The sequence below is a fragment of the Aspergillus foveolatus genome, assembly GCF_047715535.1.
Source record: "Aspergillus foveolatus strain CBS 279.81 unplaced genomic scaffold BDW70scaffold_35, whole genome shotgun sequence".
Lineage (NCBI taxonomy): Eukaryota > Fungi > Ascomycota > Eurotiomycetes > Eurotiales > Aspergillaceae > Aspergillus > Aspergillus foveolatus.
The window spans coordinates 66,632-90,083 of NW_027396099.1; the positions used below are offsets into that span (position 1 = coordinate 66,632).

The 23,452-nt window shown below is 50.8% G+C and overlaps 8 protein-coding genes across 8 annotated transcripts; 3 read left to right on the forward strand and 5 right to left on the reverse strand.

The window, feature by feature from the left end:
- Positions 1-266: 266 nt before the first annotated feature.
- Positions 267-2,297, forward strand: BDW70DRAFT_151326 (LCCL domain-containing protein; the record flags this gene model as incomplete). Its single annotated transcript, XM_073739281.1, has 2 exons — positions 267-754; positions 803-2,297. The coding sequence occupies 2 exons, from the start codon at positions 267-269 to the stop codon at positions 2,295-2,297; spliced, it is 1,983 nt and encodes a 660-aa protein (XP_073594576.1).
- A 228-nt stretch (positions 2,298-2,525) lies between these two features.
- On the reverse strand, positions 2,526-4,325 carry BDW70DRAFT_75668 (putative serine/threonine-protein phosphatase). Its single transcript, XM_073744776.1, has 3 exons — positions 3,675-4,325; positions 3,080-3,555; positions 2,526-3,021 (listed from the first exon to the last, which is right to left on the reverse strand). Exons 1-3 carry the CDS (start codon positions 4,189-4,191, stop codon positions 2,755-2,757), a joined length of 1,260 nt encoding a protein of 419 aa, XP_073594577.1. The 5' UTR covers positions 4,192-4,325; the 3' UTR covers positions 2,526-2,754.
- Positions 4,326-4,587: 262 nt separating this feature from the next.
- BDW70DRAFT_139075 (tRNA threonylcarbamoyladenosine dehydratase) lies at positions 4,588-6,470 on the reverse strand. The gene is made up of 3 exons (XM_073737329.1): positions 6,431-6,470; positions 5,978-6,337; positions 4,588-5,911 (listed from the first exon to the last, which is right to left on the reverse strand). The coding sequence occupies exons 2-3, from the start codon at positions 6,261-6,263 to the stop codon at positions 4,650-4,652; spliced, it is 1,548 nt and encodes a 515-aa protein (XP_073594578.1). The 5' UTR covers positions 6,264-6,337; positions 6,431-6,470; the 3' UTR covers positions 4,588-4,649.
- A 2,166-nt stretch (positions 6,471-8,636) lies between these two features.
- BDW70DRAFT_75699 (glycosyltransferase family 32 protein) lies at positions 8,637-10,451 on the forward strand. Its single transcript, XM_073744777.1, has 2 exons — positions 8,637-9,868; positions 9,922-10,451. Exons 1-2 carry the CDS (start codon positions 8,809-8,811, stop codon positions 9,948-9,950), a joined length of 1,089 nt encoding a protein of 362 aa, XP_073594579.1. The 5' UTR covers positions 8,637-8,808; the 3' UTR covers positions 9,951-10,451.
- A 1,174-nt stretch (positions 10,452-11,625) lies between these two features.
- BDW70DRAFT_139080 (cAMP-dependent protein kinase) lies at positions 11,626-13,816 on the reverse strand. Its single transcript, XM_073737330.1, has 4 exons — positions 13,390-13,816; positions 13,235-13,327; positions 13,046-13,170; positions 11,626-12,991 (listed from the first exon to the last, which is right to left on the reverse strand). Exons 1-4 carry the CDS (start codon positions 13,640-13,642, stop codon positions 12,272-12,274), a joined length of 1,191 nt encoding a protein of 396 aa, XP_073594580.1. The 5' UTR covers positions 13,643-13,816; the 3' UTR covers positions 11,626-12,271.
- A 199-nt stretch (positions 13,817-14,015) lies between these two features.
- On the reverse strand, positions 14,016-15,336 carry BDW70DRAFT_139081 (V-type proton ATPase proteolipid subunit). The gene is made up of 8 exons (XM_073737331.1): positions 15,143-15,336; positions 15,058-15,075; positions 14,987-14,999; positions 14,849-14,931; positions 14,663-14,781; positions 14,528-14,612; positions 14,389-14,474; positions 14,016-14,335 (listed from the first exon to the last, which is right to left on the reverse strand). The coding sequence occupies exons 1-8, from the start codon at positions 15,188-15,190 to the stop codon at positions 14,293-14,295; spliced, it is 495 nt and encodes a 164-aa protein (XP_073594581.1). The 5' UTR covers positions 15,191-15,336; the 3' UTR covers positions 14,016-14,292.
- A 152-nt stretch (positions 15,337-15,488) lies between these two features.
- Positions 15,489-20,401, forward strand: rom2 (putative Rho guanyl nucleotide exchange factor (Rom2)). Its single transcript, XM_073737332.1, has 4 exons — positions 15,489-18,737; positions 18,790-19,220; positions 19,275-19,706; positions 19,755-20,401. Exons 1-4 carry the CDS (start codon positions 16,088-16,090, stop codon positions 19,839-19,841), a joined length of 3,600 nt encoding a protein of 1,199 aa, XP_073594582.1. The 5' UTR covers positions 15,489-16,087; the 3' UTR covers positions 19,842-20,401.
- Positions 20,402-20,929: 528 nt separating this feature from the next.
- Positions 20,930-22,354, reverse strand: BDW70DRAFT_139084 (C2H2-type zinc finger protein). Its single transcript, XM_073737333.1, has 3 exons — positions 22,108-22,354; positions 21,625-22,050; positions 20,930-21,559 (listed from the first exon to the last, which is right to left on the reverse strand). Exons 1-3 carry the CDS (start codon positions 22,262-22,264, stop codon positions 21,201-21,203), a joined length of 942 nt encoding a protein of 313 aa, XP_073594583.1. The 5' UTR covers positions 22,265-22,354; the 3' UTR covers positions 20,930-21,200.
- Between the last annotated feature and the right edge of the window lie 1,098 nt (positions 22,355-23,452).

The following is a 23,452-nucleotide window of genomic DNA, read 5'->3' on the forward strand; positions in this document are numbered from 1 at the left end:
ATGGGTCGATGATATCACGAAGTAATTACGTGAGCATGAAATCCTAATACCCTATATGTTATGGAATTGGCAATTGTTCCTTATTGAATTATATAATTATCATGATCAATTGGTGATTTGTTTATTAGCTTTGTGATCATTAAGGTAATCTGTTGACATACTTGACATGGTGGAAGCGTAAATAGGCGATGACTAACGAACGCCTGGTGAAACCACAACCAGCCCGCTTTTCTTCCCGAACGTCCGCCATCTATGGGGCGATAACAATGCCATCGCGGTCAAGCTCCTCGTCCTTCGAGAGACTCTCCCGACATCCCGATGAATATTCACTGAAATCACAAGATGACTCCGACCGTAGCCAAGCGGTAGCACGTAATGGCCGGGATAGCTTTGACCCCGCGCCAGCCAACCGCGAACAGAGCACGAGCGAACCCCTGCTCCCAACTTCAAATCCTCACACTGTCCAGCAACAGAAGCGCTTCAGATGCTCTGTTGGCGACATTTGGGAGTGGATGCGTGGCCCATCGCCGCCGCACAAGTACCGAATCAACCCTTGGCTAGGCCGATGGCAAACGGCTCCCGGTCGTCTCATCGAGCGATACTTTCACAGCACGAAGACAAGATTCTGTCTCCTTCTCGCCTGTCTCCTACTGTGGGGCGTGGCATTTATTTCCATTCTGCATGTGAGCGTTGCGGGACAGGAGATACCCGGCCTTGGAAGCCCTGTGAAGCTTTCTTGCTCAAGTAGACTTTGGTACGATCTTGGATTTATATCAGAAGACTTGGACTAATTTCCGTGCAGGAGCAACGCAACTAACTGTGGTCTTGATGGAGATTACTGTCGCCCGTTCGATGGAGAAACCTTTGCGTTCCGGTGCCCTGCGGGTTGCTCGGGCTTCATGGTTCTCGAGCCATATTTTGTAGGCCCTAAGGAAATCAACTATCAGCACCTCGTCATTGGAGGTGCCGCCGCCGAAGGCCGGCCTGACGCTGTTTATAGAGGCGATTCCTCTATCTGTCAAGCTGCAATGCATGCCGGACTACTGGAAGATAGTAAAGGCGGCTGCGGCATACTCCGCCGAACAGGCGAGCAGAAGAAGTTCCCGGCAGTCGACAGGAACGACATCTCAAGCGTTGATTTCCCGTCCTACTTCCCCTTATCCTTCACATTTGACACCGGCGCGTCATCAGAGTACGGCGGCTCGGACTGTCAGGATCTCCGCTGGCCGCTCTTCACCTTCTCCGTGGTCGTATCAACAATACTCTCTCTGGTCGTCACATCCCCAGCCGCATTCTATGCATCCATCTTCTTCATCGTCTACTTTCAAGTTGTCCTCTCCTCCGACCCTCCCTACTCCCCAGATTACTATGAAATCGTCTCAACCGCACTAGGCCGCTTCCTCCCGTGCGCCTTCGTCGGCTTCGCAATCTACCATTTCTGTATCCGGCACACCCTCTCCGACCTAACAGCACACTGGGACAAGACGATCCTCTGGCTGGGCCCCTGCTGGGTTGGCGCCCTCAATACAGATACCTTCGACAAAATTCCCATCTCCCGCCTAACACCCCACGACATCCAGCAACAACCCGGCGCCCTTCCGGCCCTCATCACCATTATCGTCATTTTGGTCGCAATTGTCATCACGCAGGCCCTCGCCTTCCGCAACGAGGGGCGTATGCCGAAAATGCTGGCGCTCTATGCTACACTTATCGCCGGGATAATTATCCTTCTCCTCGTACCAAGCATGAACCTCCGCATCCATCACTATATCCTTGCTCTTCTTTTCCTTCCCGGTACGACTCTCCAGACGCGTCCTTCTCTACTGTACCAGGGCCTTCTGCTAGGCCTCTTCATCAACGGCATTGCGCGCTGGGGTTTCGATTCAATCCTCCAAACATCCGCTTCTCTTCTCGACGGCGCGCAGCTCGGCTCTATCCTCCCACATATACCACCGGATATTATCACCATCCCCTCAGAAACCCCAGATATCATATCCTTCGCTTTTAGCTCCCTCCAATCTCTACCCTCTGACGTCGACGGTCTCAGTGTAATCGTGAATGACGTCGAGCGATACCATGCGTTTCGGTTTGATGGTGCCGTTGACGTGCGACTTCCGGATTTGAACTGGACGCGTGTTGTACCTGGCGAACCGGAGTACTTCCGGTTTGGGTTCATAGTAGAAAATGCATTGGGCGGGTTTTGGTATGAGGATTTTACGAGGCCTATAGTCTGGGACTCGGATGGAAGGTGGAATGTTTCTGTTTCTAGCCCTGAGGGTGGGCAAAACTCTAGGTAACATGGACTGTGGACACTAGATTGAATTTGTAGGTTTTTTGTACTGTGTCTACCACGGGGCGTCACATAACTGTGGTCTATCATGTGGCTACAATACTTACTTTCGCGTAGCTCATACTTAGATTTGTTGGAGATGGCGAAGGTTTTTGGAAAACCAAATGCAGATTAACATCTCAGGAAAGGTCTTACATCCGCACCACCGAATCCAGGGCCCAACTAGATCCTATGTAGCACTAACCAGTTGCATCCAGAACTGACCAAACTGGAAATCTCTCGCCGACTTGTCGGCCCAATATGAAACCCACCATGTGCATGCCGATACATTATGAAACAACGATGTTCCAAAATATGCGAAAAAGAGAGAATAAATATATGCCATGTCATGCCGGACGACCAGACCCAAAATGCAAACATTAGGTAGATGAATATAAATGACTTCAGTGCTGATAATTCAGGCGCTACTTTCCCTTCGTTTTCCGCTTCTTGTCATCCTTTTCTTTCTCTTCATCCTTAACGTAATTAGACGAGCATTTGACCTGCACGATCTCCTGCTTCCCGCCATCGGAGATAACCATAGCAGTCAACTTTCCGCCCTTGACGCAGCCGGAATCCAACCCCTTAGTGTACTCCTTTATTGACAAGCCCGACTTGGAATCATGCCCGTAGATGACTGTCATAACACCGTTTTTGGACTCGAGGGAGAGGGTTTGATGTTTGTTGAAGAGCTACACGGCGTTAATTTGATTGTCAATTTTGATTTGATAATGCGGTGTAGTTGCGTACCTTCGTCCACTTCACGCCCTTCTCTAGTGATGAGCTTGGCACGTGTGTTGGCAAATCGACAGTCTTCATATTCATAACGCTGTAGGGATCCTGCCTGTCGAGATTGACGCCTGGGATAAGCCCGGCGTGGACGACGACAACCTGTCCCATATTCGTGATCTGACCGACATTCAAGACGACGGGGCATGCGTCAAGCCAGTCTGCTTGCTCAGCGGACAACTGGCGTGCTAGTTCGCGGGACTTGGCGGACTCTGGATGAGCGATGTCCCACGAGTCGTCAGTGATATTTGACTCGAGCATGTCGTGGCGGAGGACGAGGACGCGATCTTCGTGGTTGCCGCGGACACAGGAAGCGTTGTATTGCCGGGCGAGGTCCACGACGCCTAGGCTGTCAGGCCCCTTTTCAACGAGATCGCCGGTGAAGATTAGGTGGTCGCGGTCTTCCTGGAAGGAGACTTTGTCGAGGAGTTTTTCCACTGTTTGCTTAGATGTCAGCGCCGCCAAAATAATGGGTAAAGAGACGGGGGATACGCACACTCCTCCTTGCACCCGTGCACATCCCCAACAATAACTAATCTCCTTGAACTGTGCTTACTATCATCCTCCTTCGCCTCCCTGGCCGGCAGCAGTGCCGGATCTAATGTCTTAAGTTGAATCATGTCTTCCAACTGCGGCACCGCATTCGCGCCGAACCAACCTCCAGCTTTTGCCTTCTCCTTCGGATCCAGCGCCGTCAATATCGCCGAATTCTCCTTTAACCGCGGAAACAGGAAGAACTGCCACCCCAATATGCAAGCCCCCAACAGAGCTAGGTAAACGAGCACGTATCGTCGGAACCGCGGCGCAGCAACGATCGACAGCACGATCTGTACCCATCTCGGAGCGTCGGTTCGGTCCGAGACGGAATTCGACGAGGCGCTCCCTAAATGGCTGTATTTTGCAACAGAATTTGATTGCCACTCGTTACGGACGTAATCGATTAACGGCCGCGCGAACCGGCTGAGGCGGGTTGGCGGTGATGATGATGGATGAGGGTGGTATAGGCCGTCCTCAGAGATGTCGTCGGAAATGTCGAGGGCCTCGCGCGAGCGCGAGCGCTCGCGGTCTGCCATTTGACTGGAGACTGTAGGCTAACTTTGGCGATACCGTGGATCAATTCGACAATTTCTTTTGGATAGTGTGGATATATTCCCGTGGGACGGGAAAATACGAGGGTTTCAATTGATTGTGAAGAGTAGTTGTTGAGGTCAAGTGTCGTGTGCCTGGGCTCCAATGTAGCGATAACTGGCCTGGAGATCAATCCTACACAGGCTTAGCTCTTGGCCTTAGGGATCCAAGTCCCTCACTTCAGTCAATCAGATTGTACAATGTCGTCCTAGTTTCCACTATTATTACTATTAAAATTTACTAACCACCAATGGTTTGTTTGCCGCGCTGGAATTGTGCCTTGTTGTACCAGATCTTGTCGCAGGGCCTCTAGGCATTTACAGTACATTTACGTCTTATCATGCAGAATAGATAAGGTTCATGCTCTAACTTGAGAATCATCACCACGAGTTCTAGTATACAATCATCGAAATTGCTCATAGTACGCCATCTCCTTCTGGCGCTGATTCACCTTCTGGATAATCTCCTCGCTGTACAGGTCTTCGACCTTCTTTCCACCCATAAGAACTTCCTTCTCATGGCGGGTGGCTTCCTCCTTGGTCATAAGCACTAAATCCTCGGGCTTGAATGGAATCAAAATTTGCCCTTCTTTCTCCCATTGGGGATCCGGCTTAAACCCATTGGATGGTCGGTTCCACAGGGTGAGTGCTAGCCGAGAAGGGAGTCCAGTAACAACACTCTTGCCCCGCCAAATCTCGTCAACGAGATAGATGACATCGTCTCTGCTCATCGGGAGACGCAGTCCAATAGGCTGGGTACCTGATTCACTTTCCGCTCGAGCGAGTCGTTCAAGGGTCACCAGTAGCTGTGCGTGGACGGTGTCGTAGAGCTTGTCTTTGCCCTTACCACCCATGCTATAGTCTGTTGGGTATTCAGAGATTTCGCAGATGACGTGATTTGCAAGAGTGTATCCAAAGACGGCAGGCATGGTTCCAAGTACGGGGAGGATTCGAGAACGGAAATCCGGCAGTACTGATAACTCGCCTACCTCGCCCTTGGCGAACTCCTCCTCTGCCAGCGGCAATAGTGTCGCCTTGCCGGGGCCGGGCTTTTCCGTCGAAAACACCACTGGGATACCAGTAGTTACTCCCAGCAGTTTAAGCCGCCTCCTGGTGCTGCGTGATAGTCGATCGTCTGAGCTGACTGAGATATCCGTGATCATGACGCGCGTGGGATCTGATTTACATCCTGCACCCATAGAGGATATTACCGGGATGGAATGCGTGTGACAGTAGTGCAGCAGCTCGACCTTGGATTGTATGTTATCAATGCAATCAAGCACATAGACGGGCTTCTGTCCTTTGTCGGCATCGTCCAGAGCCCACGGTGCCAGCAAGTCATCGGCAGCGGATGCGCCAAAGAGCTCGTTTCGGCAGTCAAACTTCACCCACGGGACGATCTGCTGCAGCCTCCTGCGGATGCAATGTACCTTGGGCGTTCCCACATCCGCTAATGTGGCAAGGGCGTGCCGATTCAAAGAAGAAAGCGTGACTTGATCGAAATCAATCAAACGAATTTTGGATACGCCCGATCGAGCCAGCGAAGCAACAGCATGCGAGCCGACGCCTCCGCACCCAACAACGATTATGAATGCGTCGCGGAGCTTTGCAAGACCCTCGTCCTTTAGAAAGACGCGGTTGCGGGCGAGCTGCTCGAGGATAAGCTCTACCGGACAGAAACAGGGTTAGCTTGTGCGCTTGCCAGGCTCATTCTTAAAGAGTAGCCTCTCACCCTCATCGTAGTCTCCCTCTTGCGCCCTCCGCGCAAGAGCTGCACCACGCTCATCCTCTTTGCTCCAGTATGGTCCAGGGACTGCGGCGCCATATTCATTCAGGCTCTCTGCGTGGTGCTTCTCATCGATTGCTGGTATGGAAGCCTTTAGCCGCTCCACAGCTTCTCGTCTCCGGTATTTTTGAAAACCGAGTATCGCGCCTGCAACAGCAGCTCCGGACAGCACTGCAGTTGCAGCGAGCTGGACCTGATGTGAATTGTTCTGTCGTTGGATCCAGGATGCCATCTCTATGTGGATCGTTCTATTCTATCGAGGAGCCGTTGCGCCGGTGTCAATCAAATCATGTGCTGTTCCTGGACCTAGGAAGTTTGTCAATATCGCATTTCATGAATCGCAGGTATGAAGCCTAGTTTCGTAGCTACGGCGATCGGCAATCGAAGAAGGAGGCTTACCATCATACAGTTTTGTTCATCAAACCTCGTGGAGTCCGGAAAATGTCAAGGTTGCTGCTCTTCGAAGCTCCACAACTTGCAATGACATAGTCGGTCACGTGAGGCTAGCCATTATCTTTATGCCGCGTCGAGGATCCTCAATTCCCTCCCTCTCCACGTATCGACAGGTAAGCTATCCTCCCTTTTCTTTGCGCTTGCTCTCTTGGCTAATGCGTAAGAAAAAGGTTTCCAACCAAACCCTCGCTACGATCCCGATGACGATACAACATTCACACTAGAGCTTCTCATGACACCTTGTTCGGACAAATCCGACAAATTGATATCATCCTTCGGGCGCTCTTTGCTGCCGAATGGAAGATGAAATTTGCTCAAGCGTGGGTGATTGAGTTTGAACAGAGATCTAAGGGATCGGCCGCTGTTTTGTTGGTCTTGATCGCATCGACGCAGCGATTCGAGTCGTATACCGTCCCTATCCTTTACGACGTCATAAAACGGCCTTAGAATATAATCAGGCGTATGTTGACTAACGCGGCTGTGATATTTTGGTATAGTGAATCGTGCTTGTCGCACCCCCCCTCCCCCAATCGAACTTTCATGTCAGCCCGACAATGTTTATAAACTGGCTCCCAAATTCAATGTATCCGTTTGCATTGCCTCTCTCTTACGTTTCTGGTTCCATGATCAAGATCTGCCCGGTGATGAGTACGCAGTACCAAAAGCCAAAGTTGTATGATAACCGGCCTTTAGGTGCTTCCTAGCGAAGCGCATCAGCCTGGATATCGATGAGAACCTGAGAGCTAATCTGAGGGCGGTTCAAGATCGGACTTTACAGTCTAGTTACCATAGCCACACCTAATATTCACAAGAATGAAACATCAGTTTCTTTTGCTTCAAGGCTGTCTCTGCGGCACACTACGGCTTTGGTGGTAGAAACTTAGATAGTAACTTCTCTTGCCTCGCATAGTAAGGAACCCACTGTTGTGGAACCTAACCAAAGGTACTTGACCAGATCGTAAAATCGACTGTAAAATCTGCAGTAATGTCGTTTTTGAGTCACGATGTCGAGCTATGCCTAGAGCCAAGGAGAGTCACCGTAGTATCCGGCTTGTATTGCGAACCAAGGTTGGCGTGGTACAAGCCACTGGAGTAAAGCTACAGGAACAGGACCAGTTCCTCGCCATGTCCCTGAGGAAGCACCGTTAAGAAAAAGGAGAGCAGTATTATTCTCTGCTTGGGCTGTTGCGATGTCCATCTATTACTGAGAGTAGAGTCTAGATAGATCTCGTCAATGCCAAGACTGAAAGATGCACTTTACTGTTAACGGCGCCAAAACTGACGTGGCGAACGCAGCACTAGACTAAAACAAGCCTCCTCTTTTGTCGCCTTTGGTCCAGGTGGAGTGGACCTTCCAGTTGTAAGAGAAGCGAAGATTGATAAGTATGATGGCAATGGTCAAGACTGTCAAGATTGTCGAGATCGCAGTGGGCCTGTAACGTTCGATGATCTCTGAGACGGAGAAATCATGCGCTGGAACTGCAATGTTGGCCGGATGCGGCAATGACAGCAAGATAACGGACGCGAGATACAACATGACAACATCGATCTCCAGCTGCCATGGACGAGAATTCCGATGATCGAAGATATCCAGCCCTGCTAAGTCTTTGGTGGGGCGGTTGGCTCGTTGCGGACTTGCAAGTGACATGGATGTCACAGTTGGAGGGTATAAAACACCTCCAGCCCCTGAATCTCGCTGGCAGATTCACAAGACGCACTAAGTTGACATTCCGATTACCGCCAGGATTTATCAGGATTGGCGTTCGCGGTTTCAAAGCGAGTGCTAAGCATTATTGTAACTGCAGCTTCCACGCGGCGTGGGCGCCACCTGGGTTCCAAGTCCGCCGCTTCTTGCCCGGCATTACGACAGCAGCGGCCCACGTCAGGCCTGACCAATTTCTCACCCTTTCAATATCTTCTTGTGCTTCCTGCTGCGAGTTTGCGCGGCTTTTTCCTTGTTCTGTCTTTAAATCAGTGTGATCTCCCATTGCTGGTCAATTGGTCCTTTATCTAATCAGAGCCGAGCAGTTTGAGCTCGCCGACTTCCGACGCGCTAGTATAGCGGAGCCTTTGCCCTGTCAACCACCACTATTGCCTTTGCGCTTGTTGGTCCCACCAATTTCTGAATCCTTGAAAGAGCAGACATGTATGGCTGTCGGGGGGTTTCTCGGTGAAAGCAACACTGAACGGATTCATAAGCTGGCTGGCTTGATCGCGGAGATTGACGGCTGCTGATCGGGAGCCGCGAGAAGGTTGGGTGAACTTCAGCATTTCAGATTGGAACTGCATTTTCGCCACGCAATCACCGTCGCAAATTTGCAGCAATGCTCACTTTTCGAAAGGCGCTCATTGTAGCCGCCGTCTTCATTACCCTCATTCTCTTCCTTCGATCGTCGCATCCTGCGCCTGAGTCTGCGGTGGCCGCGTCCCCGGAGGATATTGCCTATGAGATCAGTCAAGAAACAAAGGGAAAAACATCAAGTGAGAGTTCAGACTCGACACAGCAGCACCCGCTGAAGCAGCCGCCTCCACCAGCCACTGCTCCCTTGCGCGAACGTCTGCGCTACCATTTTCCTTACAACCTGGAAGCCAAGTTCCCCGCATATATCTGGCAGACATGGAAGTATACTCCGGCTTCTGTGTGGTTTAGTCAGGACCTACGACGACCGGAGGCGAGCTGGACCGAGATGAACCCCAACTTCGTTCACCAAGTCATTCCAGACGATACCCTTCATCACCTCGTCAAATACTTATATGGCTCGGTCCCCGAGGTGCTTGAGGCGTTCAACTCAATGCCGATACCTGTAATGAAAGCCGACTTTTTCAGGTATCTGATCCTCCTGGCGCGCGGTGGTGTCTATAGCGATATTGACACTACTGCGCTGAAACCAGTGGTGGATTGGTTACCGGACAGCCTTGACCTGTCAACTATTGGCTTCGTTGTCGGAATTGAGGCTGATCCGGACCGGCCAGACTGGCATGACTGGTACTCTCGTAGGATCCAGTTCTGCCAGTGGACCATCCAGTCCAAGCCGGGTCATCCGATCCTGCTAGATATTGTGGCGTACATAACCCAAGAAGCCCTACGGATGAAGAAGGCGGGAATACTCAAAAAGGGGAAGATGGACAAAACCATTGTTGAATTCACAGGGCCAGCAGCTTGGACAGATGCGGTGTTTCGCTATTTCAACGACCCAGAATACTTCTATGTCGAGCCTGGAACAACCCGCAATATCACCTATGAGGACTTCACCAACCAGGTTGAATACCAAAAGGTTGGCGACGTCGTGGTCCTGCCAATCACTAGCTTTAGCCCCGGGGTCCAGCAAATGGGTGCTCAGGGTATAGATGACCCTATGGCATTTGTCAAACACAACTTTGAAGGTAGGCCATCTCTTCGCCGTTGCTTGTTAATGGCAAGCTGACAACTTCCCCAGGAACGTGGAAAACCGATCCCTCGCTCTAAGAGATCACCTGTTTAGTGCCCAAGATCGAATAATTCGGCTTTCGCAGTAGGGATGGAATCTTAATGCCTCCTGAACCCCATCGCACAGGACCTGAAGCAGCAATGACGCATTGCCGCTTCAAAGACCACACCGGCTCTGCGTGACTGCCACATTCTCTCACTGTTCCCGATGGTCTAAACTGGTACCGCTATCCTACAGCCCCGCGTTTCCGAGAGATTTCAAAAGCTGTGCGGCTCAGAGGGACCCTTGCGCACGCCTCTAGCGACTTCGGTTGCCAGTAAAACAGTCTTCTGAGCCGGCAACCCTTCTATCGTTCTCGGTCTGGAGTTGGTGATATCTATTGCCGTTGGCTGGTTTGTCAACCTAGCCATATGCGCTTCGCCCACAGTAACGATGTGTATGTGTATACGTGCTGTTTCTTTCTTACATGTTCTGAGTAATCAATAGAAGATTTAATAGCAGATCACGCTTTAATATATGCCCATATATGTACTGCTGCCCGTTAGTTCCTTTGACTGATCCAATTCTTGTGAATTGCCGTGAATCTCTGGGCTTGGACAAGGCTTACCTCATCTATCGAAGGTCTCCTTGTTCAACGTCACTTGTAGCAAGGCGAGAGAAATGCGATGCTGCAAATCCCTTGTATGAACTTTAGCTCAAAGAACTTCGAAAGTATCTTCACCTCTGCGCCTCCATTGTCTGATCAGACGACTCTTGACAGTCATCTTCGACCTTCGAACTGGCCAGAATTATTACGCGAGTCACTACGATTGCGCTGACAACCTGTATATGCCTCTGAACATCCTGGGCCAGTGAAAAATCCTCAAAACTGTCACAAACTTCTACGCTTGCTATCCAGAAGTGAACCTTCCTTCACGAATCACCATTGTTGGCACCCTGCGAACGGCTTCGAACGCCCTCTCAGCGCCTTCCAATTGGTAGCTGACCAAGTCGTCAATGAAGGAACCAGCGGAGAAGACACCGCAATGACTTCGAGCAATGACCCTTCTTTATTGTTGTTTATGGGTGTGCCCAGGGAAGCGAGCTTCCCCAGTAGATGCTAGAGGGAGCACCACTGCGCCCCGCACAATCTATTCTAGCTTTCCTGACGGACGCTGCAAAAAATACATATCAGTCTTCGTCGTCAAGGCATCGCTCATCACCGTCGGAGTGCTGCTGACAAGCTAGCATTTTGTAATGAATTTTTTGCTGAGTCTTGTGGATGTGGAACTGGTGTTGCCGTTAGTTTAACTGATGAGGATTGAAGCTGGGAAGTATGTGGTCTTGGTTTAGGGGTTGATGTTTTCGCGCGGTGTCATCCGAGTACTGGATATGAACTATCTGCTGGTATGTATCTAGAGATGTTCTTTCGATTAGACTTGCTCTTCTTATGTGGCACATATATTGGTTCGTAATTTCATTCATCTGCGAGGAATAGCCGCTTTGGTTCTCAATGAGTTTGGGAGTTGGGAAATCTGCCCGGCTAAAGTACTTTGTGTTGAATAGTTCGTTTACTGATCGGAGTTTGCTAGCCTTGGTAATAAAATACCCGTGCGTAAATAGTATAGGTTCTCTTATACATAATCGTAGGGCTCCTGAAAGCATACAAGGTAATATCTACAGCCAATTAGGGAGGCTACCTATGCACTTAATTATGCATTATATCAAAATCCCTTTAAGAGTACCTACACATATGCAGTAATACGGACAGCTAGTGAATCAAATGCCCACGCCGAAATGTGTTGCAAAATAGACTTCGTATTTAGATGGTGAGTAGATAGTGGATCCATCATTGACTGATTAGCCAAATGCCAGCACTTGAGGATAGATAACAGAAAAAGAGATGGAGCCGTTATGATGGGAGCCAGAGAAGGACAGTATGGCCTCCGGATTCGGATTGGCGGAATAGTGCTTGTAATCTTTCCGTGACTCGGAAGAATCGGGTACGCAACTTGAAAAAACCATTAAGGGGTGATATGTCCAAGAGAAAGGACAGGTATTGACATGCAAAGACAGATGGTGGAAGCGTGCCCCGCCGTGTTCCCAACCGGTATCAGGATATAGACAGTCTGACAGTCGATTGAGAAGTGATTTAGCGGCATGTTGAGGAAGATGATCAAGCCGCTGGGACCGAGTCTCGTGTAGCATAGGATGCCCTGCTGTGTACCAAAGTTGCTTTATGCTCTGGCTTCTGAAGCGGGCCGAAGCCTACTTCTTCGGCTGGGGATCCCGCACAGTCCGGTTGTTGGACGTGTGATACCATTCCGCAATGTTGAATGTGCGTACAGTTATAACAGCGAACGGGTTGCTGCTGATTGTCCTAAAAGTCGCTAAAGAGTGTTTCATATTTGGAACGCATGTCCTCAGTGTATATGGTCTGAGATTTCGGATCAGGATCAGGGTATTCTTCAAAGTTGCCTGTATCCGCGGGATGGTCGACACGAGGAATGATAGGTCCTTTAATACGACGGTAGAAAAGATCATCCCAGTTAATATCCGCAAAGAACGGATGCGTCCTCACCCTGGCTGAGCCGCCCGATATATGTCCAAGGCGCTCGGCTGGGTTCGTTTTGCACAGCAGGGAAATAATGTTCTGCGCTGCGGGTGACATATTCGAAGGGTAACGTATGTGACCTTCGACGATTTGTTCGTAGATCCGCATTGGATTTTGATCCCAGAAAGGCGGTTGACCAACAAGAAATTCGTATATCAGGATTCCCAAAGCCCACCAGTCAACAGCAAGGCCATGCCCACTATTGTGTATCACCTCTGGGGCGAGATACTCCGGAGTGCCGCAGAGAGTGTACGTTTCGCGGTCGCCAATTTGCTTTGCGAACCCAAAATCAACAAGCTTGATGTGACCGTCAGCATCAAGCAGGATGTTCTCCGGTTTCAGGTCGCGGTATACAACACCCTCGGCATCGTGGAGGAATTCGATCGTCATGGTGATTTCGGCCGCGTAGAATTTCGAGGTATTCTCGTTGAATCGTCGCGCACGGCGCAAATAGCTGAATATCTCACCCCCAGGACAATAGTCCAGCTCGAGAGATGTCAGTCAACGACCAAAGACAGTGGACGCAGAGTTTAAGTGTACCAGCATGTATAGGCTTTGACTATCAGAAAATGATGCGATTAATGTCGTGATGAATGGATGGCCAGACACATCCGCCAGGGTCTTCCGTTCGTTGCGAACATGCTCAACTTGCTTGAGTTTGATCACTGGATTGAGTCCCGGTTTATTAGCCAAGACCGTGACGGTGGGATGGCATTGGACTGTCCATACCGTCGGCTTTCCTCAGGATCTTTAGCGCGTAGACCTTCTCCGGTTTCGTTTTGTCGTCGCGTAATCTCGCCAGCCATACTCGAGCAAAAGTACCTGCGCAAGACAGATACCACTATTAGATTCCAGCCACGTATATCTAGAGGTCCGTTACTAACCGGTACCGAGGGTCTTCAGCAGTACAAAGTCGCGGATGCTCAACTGACGGGTAGAGATCCCCAGCTGTTTCTCCTCTGGCCGCTCGGTGATGACGAAAGGGTTTGGGTGCCGCTGCGTCGGCGGTCGGACAGACGCAACTGTGCGCTTCTCCATGTCATGAATCTCTCCGAGAGTCGGGCTCCCGGAGTTATCAGAGGCCGATGAGCCCTGCACACCACTAGGTGGCGAGGGTCCTACGGTTCCTGAAGCCATTGGAATGGCGCGAGATCATGTCTCGGAAAACAGTGGGGAAGGATGAGCGATGCGCGTGAAAAAGCAACGAGCTGGCAATTGAGTGAGTGACAAGTCTGAAGCACTAAAACGCGCAGAAATTAGGAGAAAACTCGTAGACCTGCCGAACAGATCTAGAGGGGTAAGAGACTAAGGAAGAAAGGTGTATTGCTACTGCGGGATGTAAGAGGTTTTTTGCTGGCGGCGCTACGGAGACTCTGACGTTACCGGCTGGCGGGGCAGTCCATACAGAGTGACTGCTGCCAAAACGAAGTCTGCCGCCCATCACAAGACCAGATGGTGGCAATGTCAAGTATGATCCAATCCCCGATCCTCGTGGAAAACACAGGTTAAACATAATCGTATTTGTATTTGAAACACATGTATGCATGTACGGAGTACTAGTACAGGAACTCGCCCTAAGGCGGAGGCCGGAGCATGTGAGGAAGTGCGTGGACGAGGCCCAGCCGCGACCTAGATAGATCGACGCTGGGCTCGTTCTGAGGTGTCCTATAGGTCCGTCGTCGCCAAGAGTTCTATAAAAGTAGGTAGAGGCGTGATATATGAAGGGACGATATACAAATCACAGACGTCGTCCAAACAGAGAAGCAGTTGCAAAACTTAAAGAGCGCTCAGTTCGAACTCTTCGAGTTCAGGATGAGACCAACGATTAGCCTGTCAAGTTTAGTGAGATGCGTTGGCAGTCTTTCAGCTTCGCGCACACGTACCCATAAAGCCCAAGAACTTCACCAAAAATCAAGATGAGAATCATGCCGACGTAGACTCTGGATTGCTGCATGTAAGCGCGAACTCCCTGTATCATTCGTTAGCTAGTTTGACGTGCGTGGCCACTCGGTTTCTGCTTACGGCATCTCCAACGATTCCAATCGTGTATCCGGCAGCTATTCCAGCGAGGCCGACCGACAGACCTGACGCCAGATGCATGCACCCCCTTTCTTGCTGTTAGAGTAGGTCCGAGTGGAGGTCAACCCTTCAACGTACGCATATAAGCTCAATGACGGTTCACTTCCTGTCGGCGCAGTGACATCGCCCTGAATAAGGACGGCAATGACTAGACCGTAGACGGCGATGATACCGGACATAACTACGGGAATCAAGGACTGTCATGACGCGGCAATTAGCATGGAAACTAACAAGAGCAAAGTATGCCAAGCACGTCTTTCCTACCTTCATGATTAGATCAGGCCTGAACGTTCCTACACCGGCGATTCCGATACCGGCTTTCGCCGTTCCATATGCCGCTCCGGCCGCTGTATCAGTGAGCCTTGGTGATTCTGCAGCAAGCTGCGAGTTTTGAGAACGTACATCCGAATATCATCTAATGCGGCTTCGTTAGTCCAGACGTTGAATAATCGCTTGCTGGTTTGGGCACTTACGGCTGCAGCAATTCCTGCCTGTGTTTAAATGGGTTGTCAGCATGGGCGATGCAGAGCTGTATTCAAGCGCATTCCAATAACTCACGAACGACAGGAACGGGGCGAATTTGGGTGTCAACTCGCTCTCCGTCATGGTGATGCTCTCTTTGATGAGGGAAAGGAGGTTCGAAATAGAGGAAACAAGCTGCAGAATTGCTCTGGGTTCGATGGGAGATATTGAACAACAATGTAGAAGCGATGTAAAGCTTCAGGGTAGTTGAGTCGGTATAGTTAGTGAGAACGGGCAACCGACCAGCACGATAGAAGGGGAGCAAGTTGCATGCGTGGGCCGCCGTAGAGCGGACAGCCACTTCGCCCGTCTGGGTTAAGCCTGACATGTGCCTGTTCGACCCAACAACTGAACTTCATTTCCACCCCCCGTGCTCTCTTTTCTTCACGCACGGCATTCCCATCCACGACTACCGGTGATTCCCTCGACGGCCACCTCGCTTCCTTTGCTTGACGTCTTTGTCTGGTGCTCGTTGTCCAGACTTTATCTCTCGACCGGCCAATCCATGTTGAGGGAAGGATGCTGAGGTTATCAACGGCATAGGCACTGGTCTGCCATTGCGCTTAAGGCTGCTACTTGATTCACGTTAGACTTTACCACGCGGTGTCGCCATTTGCATATCGAGGCATGAATTATCACTGAAGGACTATTCGTATCTCACATTTTCCTTCCCAGATTTTCGTTCTTGTCTTTCTTATTTCTATTACCATTTACCCTTGGTTGCCTTTTGATCGACTATCACTTAATTGCTGTGGAGTACCGTCTGTTGACCCCCTCTTCCCCCATTCCGCCGTCCCCACGAATCGAACGACAACCCGAAGCATAGCTGTGCGCTATTTACGACCAGACTCGATACCCCTCGTCCTCGATTCTGTTTGCGATTTCGGATCCAACTCGTCTCCTTTTTGCCGTCTTTGTGTTCTCTACGGCGATCGAATCAAGAGGGATAAGCTCAAAAGCGCGACGAAGTGATATTTCACAATGGCCGATATTGGGGGCCAGCAAGGCCGGAACTACCGGCCTCACGGTCATCCGTCCTCTGTCCAGCGTGATGCTGCATTTTCAGAAATTTTTGGCGGAGCACGGCAGCCTGGGCGCTCGCAGACCATGACATCCCAAACGCCCCAGTTCTCCCAAGAGCGGGCTCACACGATGTCATCGCAGGTTCCGCGCCCACAGATGCAGAGAGGTCCTCTCCCGCCACAGCGCCCGATGCAGAACGGATATCCCCCGAGCCAGTCAAACGGATACTACCAGGCATACCCCGGTTCAGCTACTATGACTTCGCAATCTCCTCAGGGGCCTCCTCGACCTTACCCTGGGCGCTATGCTTATCCTCAACCGCAGCGTCTCGATTCCAGACCAGTTCCGGGTCCTCCCTATCAGGATGCCAAGGGGTACAATCGAGCGATTCCTCACCCCGCCCTGAATTCGGACCCCTACAGGTCAAGATCAATGGCAAGACTGGGAGGGCCGCCAATTCAACCGCCTCAGCCGAACAGCTTCAACCATACATCAGCAATCGCTTCTCGCAATCAGCCGTATAATCCAGCAACTCCGATGACACCGCAAGGACGTGTGGTGCCCGAAAGACACGGAAATGAGCGCGCCATGTCCCTGACTTCATACTCCATGGATCGCGAGCCGATGCATACGACAAGAACCGGATCTGGACGAGTAATCCCCAATAGGCGCCAGCCATCAGGGCCTGTTCAACCGCCAATGACCCAACACGATGACTACTCCGATTACATGAATGGAAGGGTCCGCCCGCCAAGTGACGGACCAATGCCGAACCCTAGGACCTTTTCCATGGCATCAACTGTTGCACCTGATCGTACAATGAGCATGCAAAGCAACCTAACTCACAGGCCTAGTGCTCAGACGACGACGACCCTTGTGTCGAACAACTCACGCCGCAGCAAACTGCTTGCAGTGAACCCAGCTCTTCTCTCGCGGGTTGCCGATGCATTCCGAGAGCAAATCGCGCTGGGCGAGAAACAGAAGAATGGCCTTTCGTACCAAAACGCTTTCTCGGGCGCAGACGCGGTGGATGTTATCTGCAGTATCATCAAGACGACTGATCGAAACCTTGCTCTCCTTCTTGGACGCGCTTTGGACGCGCAGAAACTTTTCCACGACGTCACTTATGATCACCGCCTCCGAGACGCCCCCGGCGAACTCTATCAATTTAAGGAAACATTGGGGGAGGAAGCGCCTAGTTCCGAAGTCAATGGCGTTTTCACTCTTCTAACCGAATGTTATTCTCCAACCTGTAACCGCGATAGCTTGTGCTATTCTATTGCCTGCCCCAGACGACTCGAGCAACAAGCCAGGCTGAATATGAACCCGCTTCCGGTACTCCGAACTTCAGCCTCGAAGAGCAGCCTGCACGGCGACGATGATGGCGGCGACAACCAGAAATTATGGATTAACATGGTCCCCAAAGAGGTGTCAGACAGTGTCGATGATAAAGAGAAGAAGCGACAGGAGATCATCTTCGAGATCATGTACACGGAGCGAGACTTTGTGAAGGACTTAGAATATCTGCGTGATTTCTGGATGAGGCCGCTACGTTCTGCCAGCAACTCCCCCATTCCCGAGCACAGACGGGAGAAGTTCATACGGACGGTATTTGGCAACTGCTTAGATGTTCTCAAAGTCAATGGCGCGCTCTCTGAGGCTCTCAACGCAAGGCAAAAGGAAAGTCATATCGTGAAGACTGTCGGTGACATCTTCTTGCAACATGTGCCGCGTTTCGATCCGTTCATTAAATACGGCGCAAATCAGCTCTACGGCAGATACGAATTTGAGAAGGAGAAGTCTTCGAATCCAGCTTTCGCGAAGTTTGTAGAAGAGACTGAACGGCTGAAAGAGTCCCGGAAACTAGAGCTGAACGGTTATCTGACTAAACCAACTACACGTCTGGCTCGGTATCCTCTACTGCTAGAACAGGTCGGCAAAAACACTGCGGAGGGAAGTGCGGATAAAGAAGATATCCCGCATGCGATCAGGATTATCAAGGATTTCTTGTCCCGTGTCAATGCCGAGAGTGGAAGGGCTGAGAACCACTTCAACCTGGTGTCTCTCAATTCCTCGTTGAAATTTGGTCCAGGTGACTATGTTGATTTGAAACTCACAGAAGAAAACCGACAAATGTTGACGAAAATGGCGTTTAAGAAAACGCCCACTGATAACTCGGAGGTTACAGTATATCTCTTCGATCATGCTGTTCTTCTGGTAAGAATCAAGGTCGTGAACAAGCGAGAAGAGTACCGAGTCTACAGGAAACCTATTCCCCTAGAACTTCTGGTAATACCCCAGATGGACGAGGTCATCCCAAAGCCAGGCATTGCGAAGAGGCCATCGTCTGGGTTACTTGCCAACAAGACTGCTGCGAACCCACCGGCCGCGAAAGATACCCTACCGATAACCTTCAGGCATCTAGGTAAAGGTGGATACGAGCAGACGCTATATGCCTCATCATCACAACAACGAAAGAAGTTCCTGGAACTAGTGGACGAGCAGCAGACAAAGCTCCGAGAGCGCAACAGTAACTTCTACAACAAAAACATCATTTGCGAAAAATTCTTCAATTCAGTGAACAGGGTGAACTGCCTTGTCCCAATTGGTATGCATCGTCAAACGACCCTGCTTGGATATGAGCTAACTCGATGCTGAAGATGGTGGTCGAAAACTTGTATACGGCACAGATAGCGGCATATACGTGTCGGACCGAAACCCACGGGACCAGTCCGCGAAGCCAAGAAAAGTGCTAGATGTCAGTCAAGTGACTCAGATTGACACGCTGGAGGAGTATCAGCTACTCTTGGTTCTTGCGAATAAGACTTTGTACTCTTATCCGATGGACGCTCTTGAGGTCACCGAAGGCCAAAACCCAGCGGCTAAGAGACCGAAGAAGATCCAGGGTCATGCGAACTTCTTCAAATCCGGAATCGGTCTTGGACGTCACCTGGTGTGTTCAGTCAAGACTTCGGCTCTCTCAACGACCATCAAGGTATACGAGCCGATGGACAATCTAGCCAAGGGTAAGAAGAAGTCTACTGTCAGCAAGATGTTCCAGAGTGGGCAAGATACCTTAAAACCTTTCAAGGTTCGTTTAGCCCCCCCCCCATCAGTCCTGATTTCTGAGCTAACCAATCTATAGGAATTCTACATCCCCGCAGAATCATCGTCGATCCATTACCTCCGATCAACTCTTTGCGTTGGTTGTGCTCGTGGCTTCGAGGTTGTCAGTCTGGAAACGACAGAGACTCAATCTCTTCTGGACCAAGCAGACACATCTCTGGACTTTGTCGCACGCAAAGAGAACGTAAAACCCATTCATATCGAACGGTTGAATGGAGAATTCCTCTTGAACTACAGCGACTTTTCATTCTTCGTTAACCGCAATGGTTGGCGTGCGCGGGCGGATTGGAAGATCTCCTGGGAGGGAAATCCCAATTCTTTTGCACTTTCATTGCCTTACATACTAGCATTTGAACCGAACTTTATCGAGTTCAGACACATCGACACGAGCGAACTGATCCATATCATGACTGGAAAGAATATTCGCATGCTACATTCTTCCACACGAGAGGTATGCTCGATCTTCTCCCATTGAAAAGACGGGTTGCTAACGGCACAGATTCTTTACGCCTATGAGGATGATTCAGGCGAAGATGTTGTGGCTAGCTTGGATTTCTGGAAGCACAAGCCGCTGGCACAGCATTAGGCTTCTGCACAGAACTAGCGCCTGCTTTTGATCGCTTTTTAGACCAGATTCTATTTCTGCTCATTGAAGAAGCATTTCGACTCCATCTTTTTCCACTTCTTTTTTCTTTTTTACTCATTTGCTTCCTTTTTGAGCTGCCTCAAAGATTTTCTAATACCTCGACGTTTATTTGGTCCGTCCCAGATCGAGCCTGCTTTGCTCTTAAATTATCTTCCGTTGGCCATTTACTTCCATCGTGCTGTGTACAATGAAGCGCAAATACCATGTTCTTTTTTTCATATATTCCTGTCATTGCCTTCTCATCCTGTCCGATCTCTTTTTGCATTACTTCACAATCTTCTTTCTTTCCGTCTGTTCTGTGCGGGAATCTGTGTATCACGTCTGTCCTGTCTTATCCTGTCCTGTCCAACTGTGTCTCCCACGCCCATAGCGATTACATATATTTAAGTTAGCTGCACGGGAAGCTGGCCCTGACCCCGGTTCTCTCTCTGAATTGACTGGCTTGGTCTTCTGCCCGATGCACCTGGTCCTTAGTATTCGTAGCCTAGCCTTTAACTACCTATACATCCAAACAGACAATACTGCGCAACCTAACGTCGAATATTCTTGTTTGCATCCTCATCGTTTGGTATAAAATGACATAACGCCCAACCCCAAGGCTCGTCACTTCTCCTGCCGTCTCTGAAATCAGATCTATGCCATCATCAAACAAGAGTGGGCTATATTACAGAGTATTATAAGTAGAACCCCCACCTTCGACCGGACCTTGTACATATAGCACTAAGACTGTAGGCTGCAGTCAATGGATTGTATGAGGTTGACAGCTGCCTTTACCTAATCTACCAAGTACAAGCTACCTACCTATCTAGCCTTAGCGTACTGGCCTAGGCAGTCATTGATCTTCACTTGCATATCACGGTCTCAGTGCCTGCCGCGGAAAATTACAAGACATGAGTGATCAGTGTTTGGGCGACTAGCAGGAAGGTAATTAGGAAGACAAATACTGGGAAACGGCCGATTGGAAGGCTGTAGGTTTTGGACATTTCGTGCCCAGATGCGCGCCAGCTAGATTGGCATTGAGCAAAGCCTTGTGAATGTCGCATTCAGTTGCTAGTATGCCATAAAAAAGGTGCTTCGCAATGCCCGAGCCCGATTCGAACGGAAGATGGAGATGGAACATTCTGATTTGATGGTATATCATAACTCATAGCGCAAGATATGTACTGTGAAAACCGAGGGATAAGCCAAACGACCGCCAACCAAGCATGAATAATCCAAGCCCATGCAAAATGACAGCATTCCTCTTTTTCTTTCCCGTCACATTAGGAGGTACTGAGCACAGCAGCAGCAGTATTAATCTCAGAAATTCGGTACCACAACGCGAGCGACGTCTTCTGGCGGGTGATAATGGTGGTAGTAGTTCCCGTATTCAGAAACGATGCCTGCGTAGCTGCTTTGATAATGGTCCGAGTGGAGCCATGACCTGCCAAAGGGAGAATCGGCTCGAGTTCGATCTGATCTGTCGCGCTCGCGCTCTCTGAACAATGGATGGAGACCTGGCTCTGCCACCTCCGTTGTTAGGGAGCTGTTGTTTTGGCTGCTATGGGCCTCATGATGGCCGGGGCCCCACTCGAGAGGTAGATTGAGGGAGTCTAAAAAGTTGGTGAAATCTTCGTAGTGGTGTGGCTCTTCGGGGAGGTATGAGGATGTTGCTGTGGCTGTTGGTGGGCTTAGCCGAGGCTCCAAAAAGAGCGGGCCTGATACTTGAAAGGGTGGGACATACGTGTGTAGTTGGGGATGCCATGCGAAGCTCCGCCTGGGAGGAGCAGCTGAGCTGCCTCGAGGATCTCTGGGTCATGGGTGCCATCGCTGGCCGGCTCAGGATAGCTGTTCTCGTCTTTCACGTAGCTGGTATTCTGGTGCATCGTCCAGTGGACGGTTTCGGCGTCCACTGGCGACGGGGTCATGCTGCTCGGGTCCTGCGACGCAGCGTTTGGGATAGACTCACGTCGAGATCGCACAGTCGTCGTCGAAGCACGCCGGATCCGTTGCTTTGTGTCATGGTCGGTTCGGTGCTGAGATTTGGGCGAGGTGCTCTTATTGGGCGGGTTGACGTCTTCATGGCCGGTGATGCCCATATGCCTCTTGAGCAGGTCGCGGCGTGAGAACGCCGCGCCGCACAAGCAGGTGTACGGTTTTTCCTTTGTGTCTGGAATTAATGGTCAGTGGATTGCTCTGTAGAGAGATTAAGAATGCAGAGGCGTACGAGTGCGAACATGACGCTCGAGATGCTCGGTGCGTCGGAAGCTGCGGCCGCAGTGGACGCATGTTCGCGTCTTCGCTGCGGCTCCGACGCTCAGCCGGCGCGAGTGCTGCGCAGGTGAGGCATGAGTTACAGGCGACTGCGAGAGCATCAGGGACATGGCTGCCTTTGAATGATTTGACTTGGAGTAGGGAAGATCGCTCCACTTGGAGTAGAAGTGAAGTTGTTGACAGGAAGGGGGGGAGGGAGGGGAGGGGGGGTTGGACACGACTCCCACGCAAGGCAGTCGATTGGGAAATATAATTGAAATGGGAATGGAACTGGAATTGGAATTGTAATCATAGCAGAAGAGGAGAAGGCCGACGAACCCCACATGCGATAATTGATAATGGATACTAGGATAATGATAAAGCACTGCAGTCAGTGCAGGTCCAGCCGGTCTCTCTGGCCTCTATCGGACTTGTTCCGCTGCTCCTCAGTAGTACCAAAGACCTTGCCCAGGTATATCATCTAGGCCAGGCAGCTCTACGATCGATCACTCAATCAGGTGGGTGGCCCCTTGACATCCGCCTCTTTGCTCCAGAGTATTCCCGCCCACTGACTCTTCAATCAATGAACAGACAAAGTACTGACCAGACCCAACCGCCCAGTCCCCGGTGCTGATCAGCCCCATCCCCGGATTCCTCGCCTGCCCGGAAAAACATCCCCAGATTCAGGTCCGCCAGGACGCAGTGCTGAGGCCTAAAAGTGGGCTGGACGGGTAGACACCACCGGCAAGACTCCTCTGGCAGATTGAGGGCAGATTGGCAGCGTCGACTGAGCTCTCGCATATGCTGCATCTGCTGCACCTGCTGCATCGGGGCAGTTTCGCGGCCCAGCGAGGGTTGGCCGTTCCGCACTGCATATAGCCACGATTCCGCGCGACCTAGACCTGCCGTTGAGCTACCGTTGACGCTTCCTAGCCAGACCAATTGCCCCGGCCGCATTTCGTTCCGATCCAGCCAGCCAGCATTGAATTATCCGATCGCCATGACTCGCCAACCGCGGATCCTACAACGCCCGGCAGGACAAACTTCGGCTTAACCATGGCCGTACCATAAAAGGCGCCAACCGGATCCCCCCTGGACAAAGCATGGGCAAAAGAGATGAACTGCTGGAGTAACTGGTGGCGAAGAGCTTGTCCTGACCATCTCTCTCACCCACCCCGGGCGTCCAGAGCATTGGCCTGACAGAATCGAGACCTATTCGTCCCAAAAGTGTATTTTTTCACCCGTTTAGCCGTCCATGGCCCCAAGATCGCTTAACTTGATAAGTGACTGATCGGCCAACAGTCCGCAGTCCGCTTTCC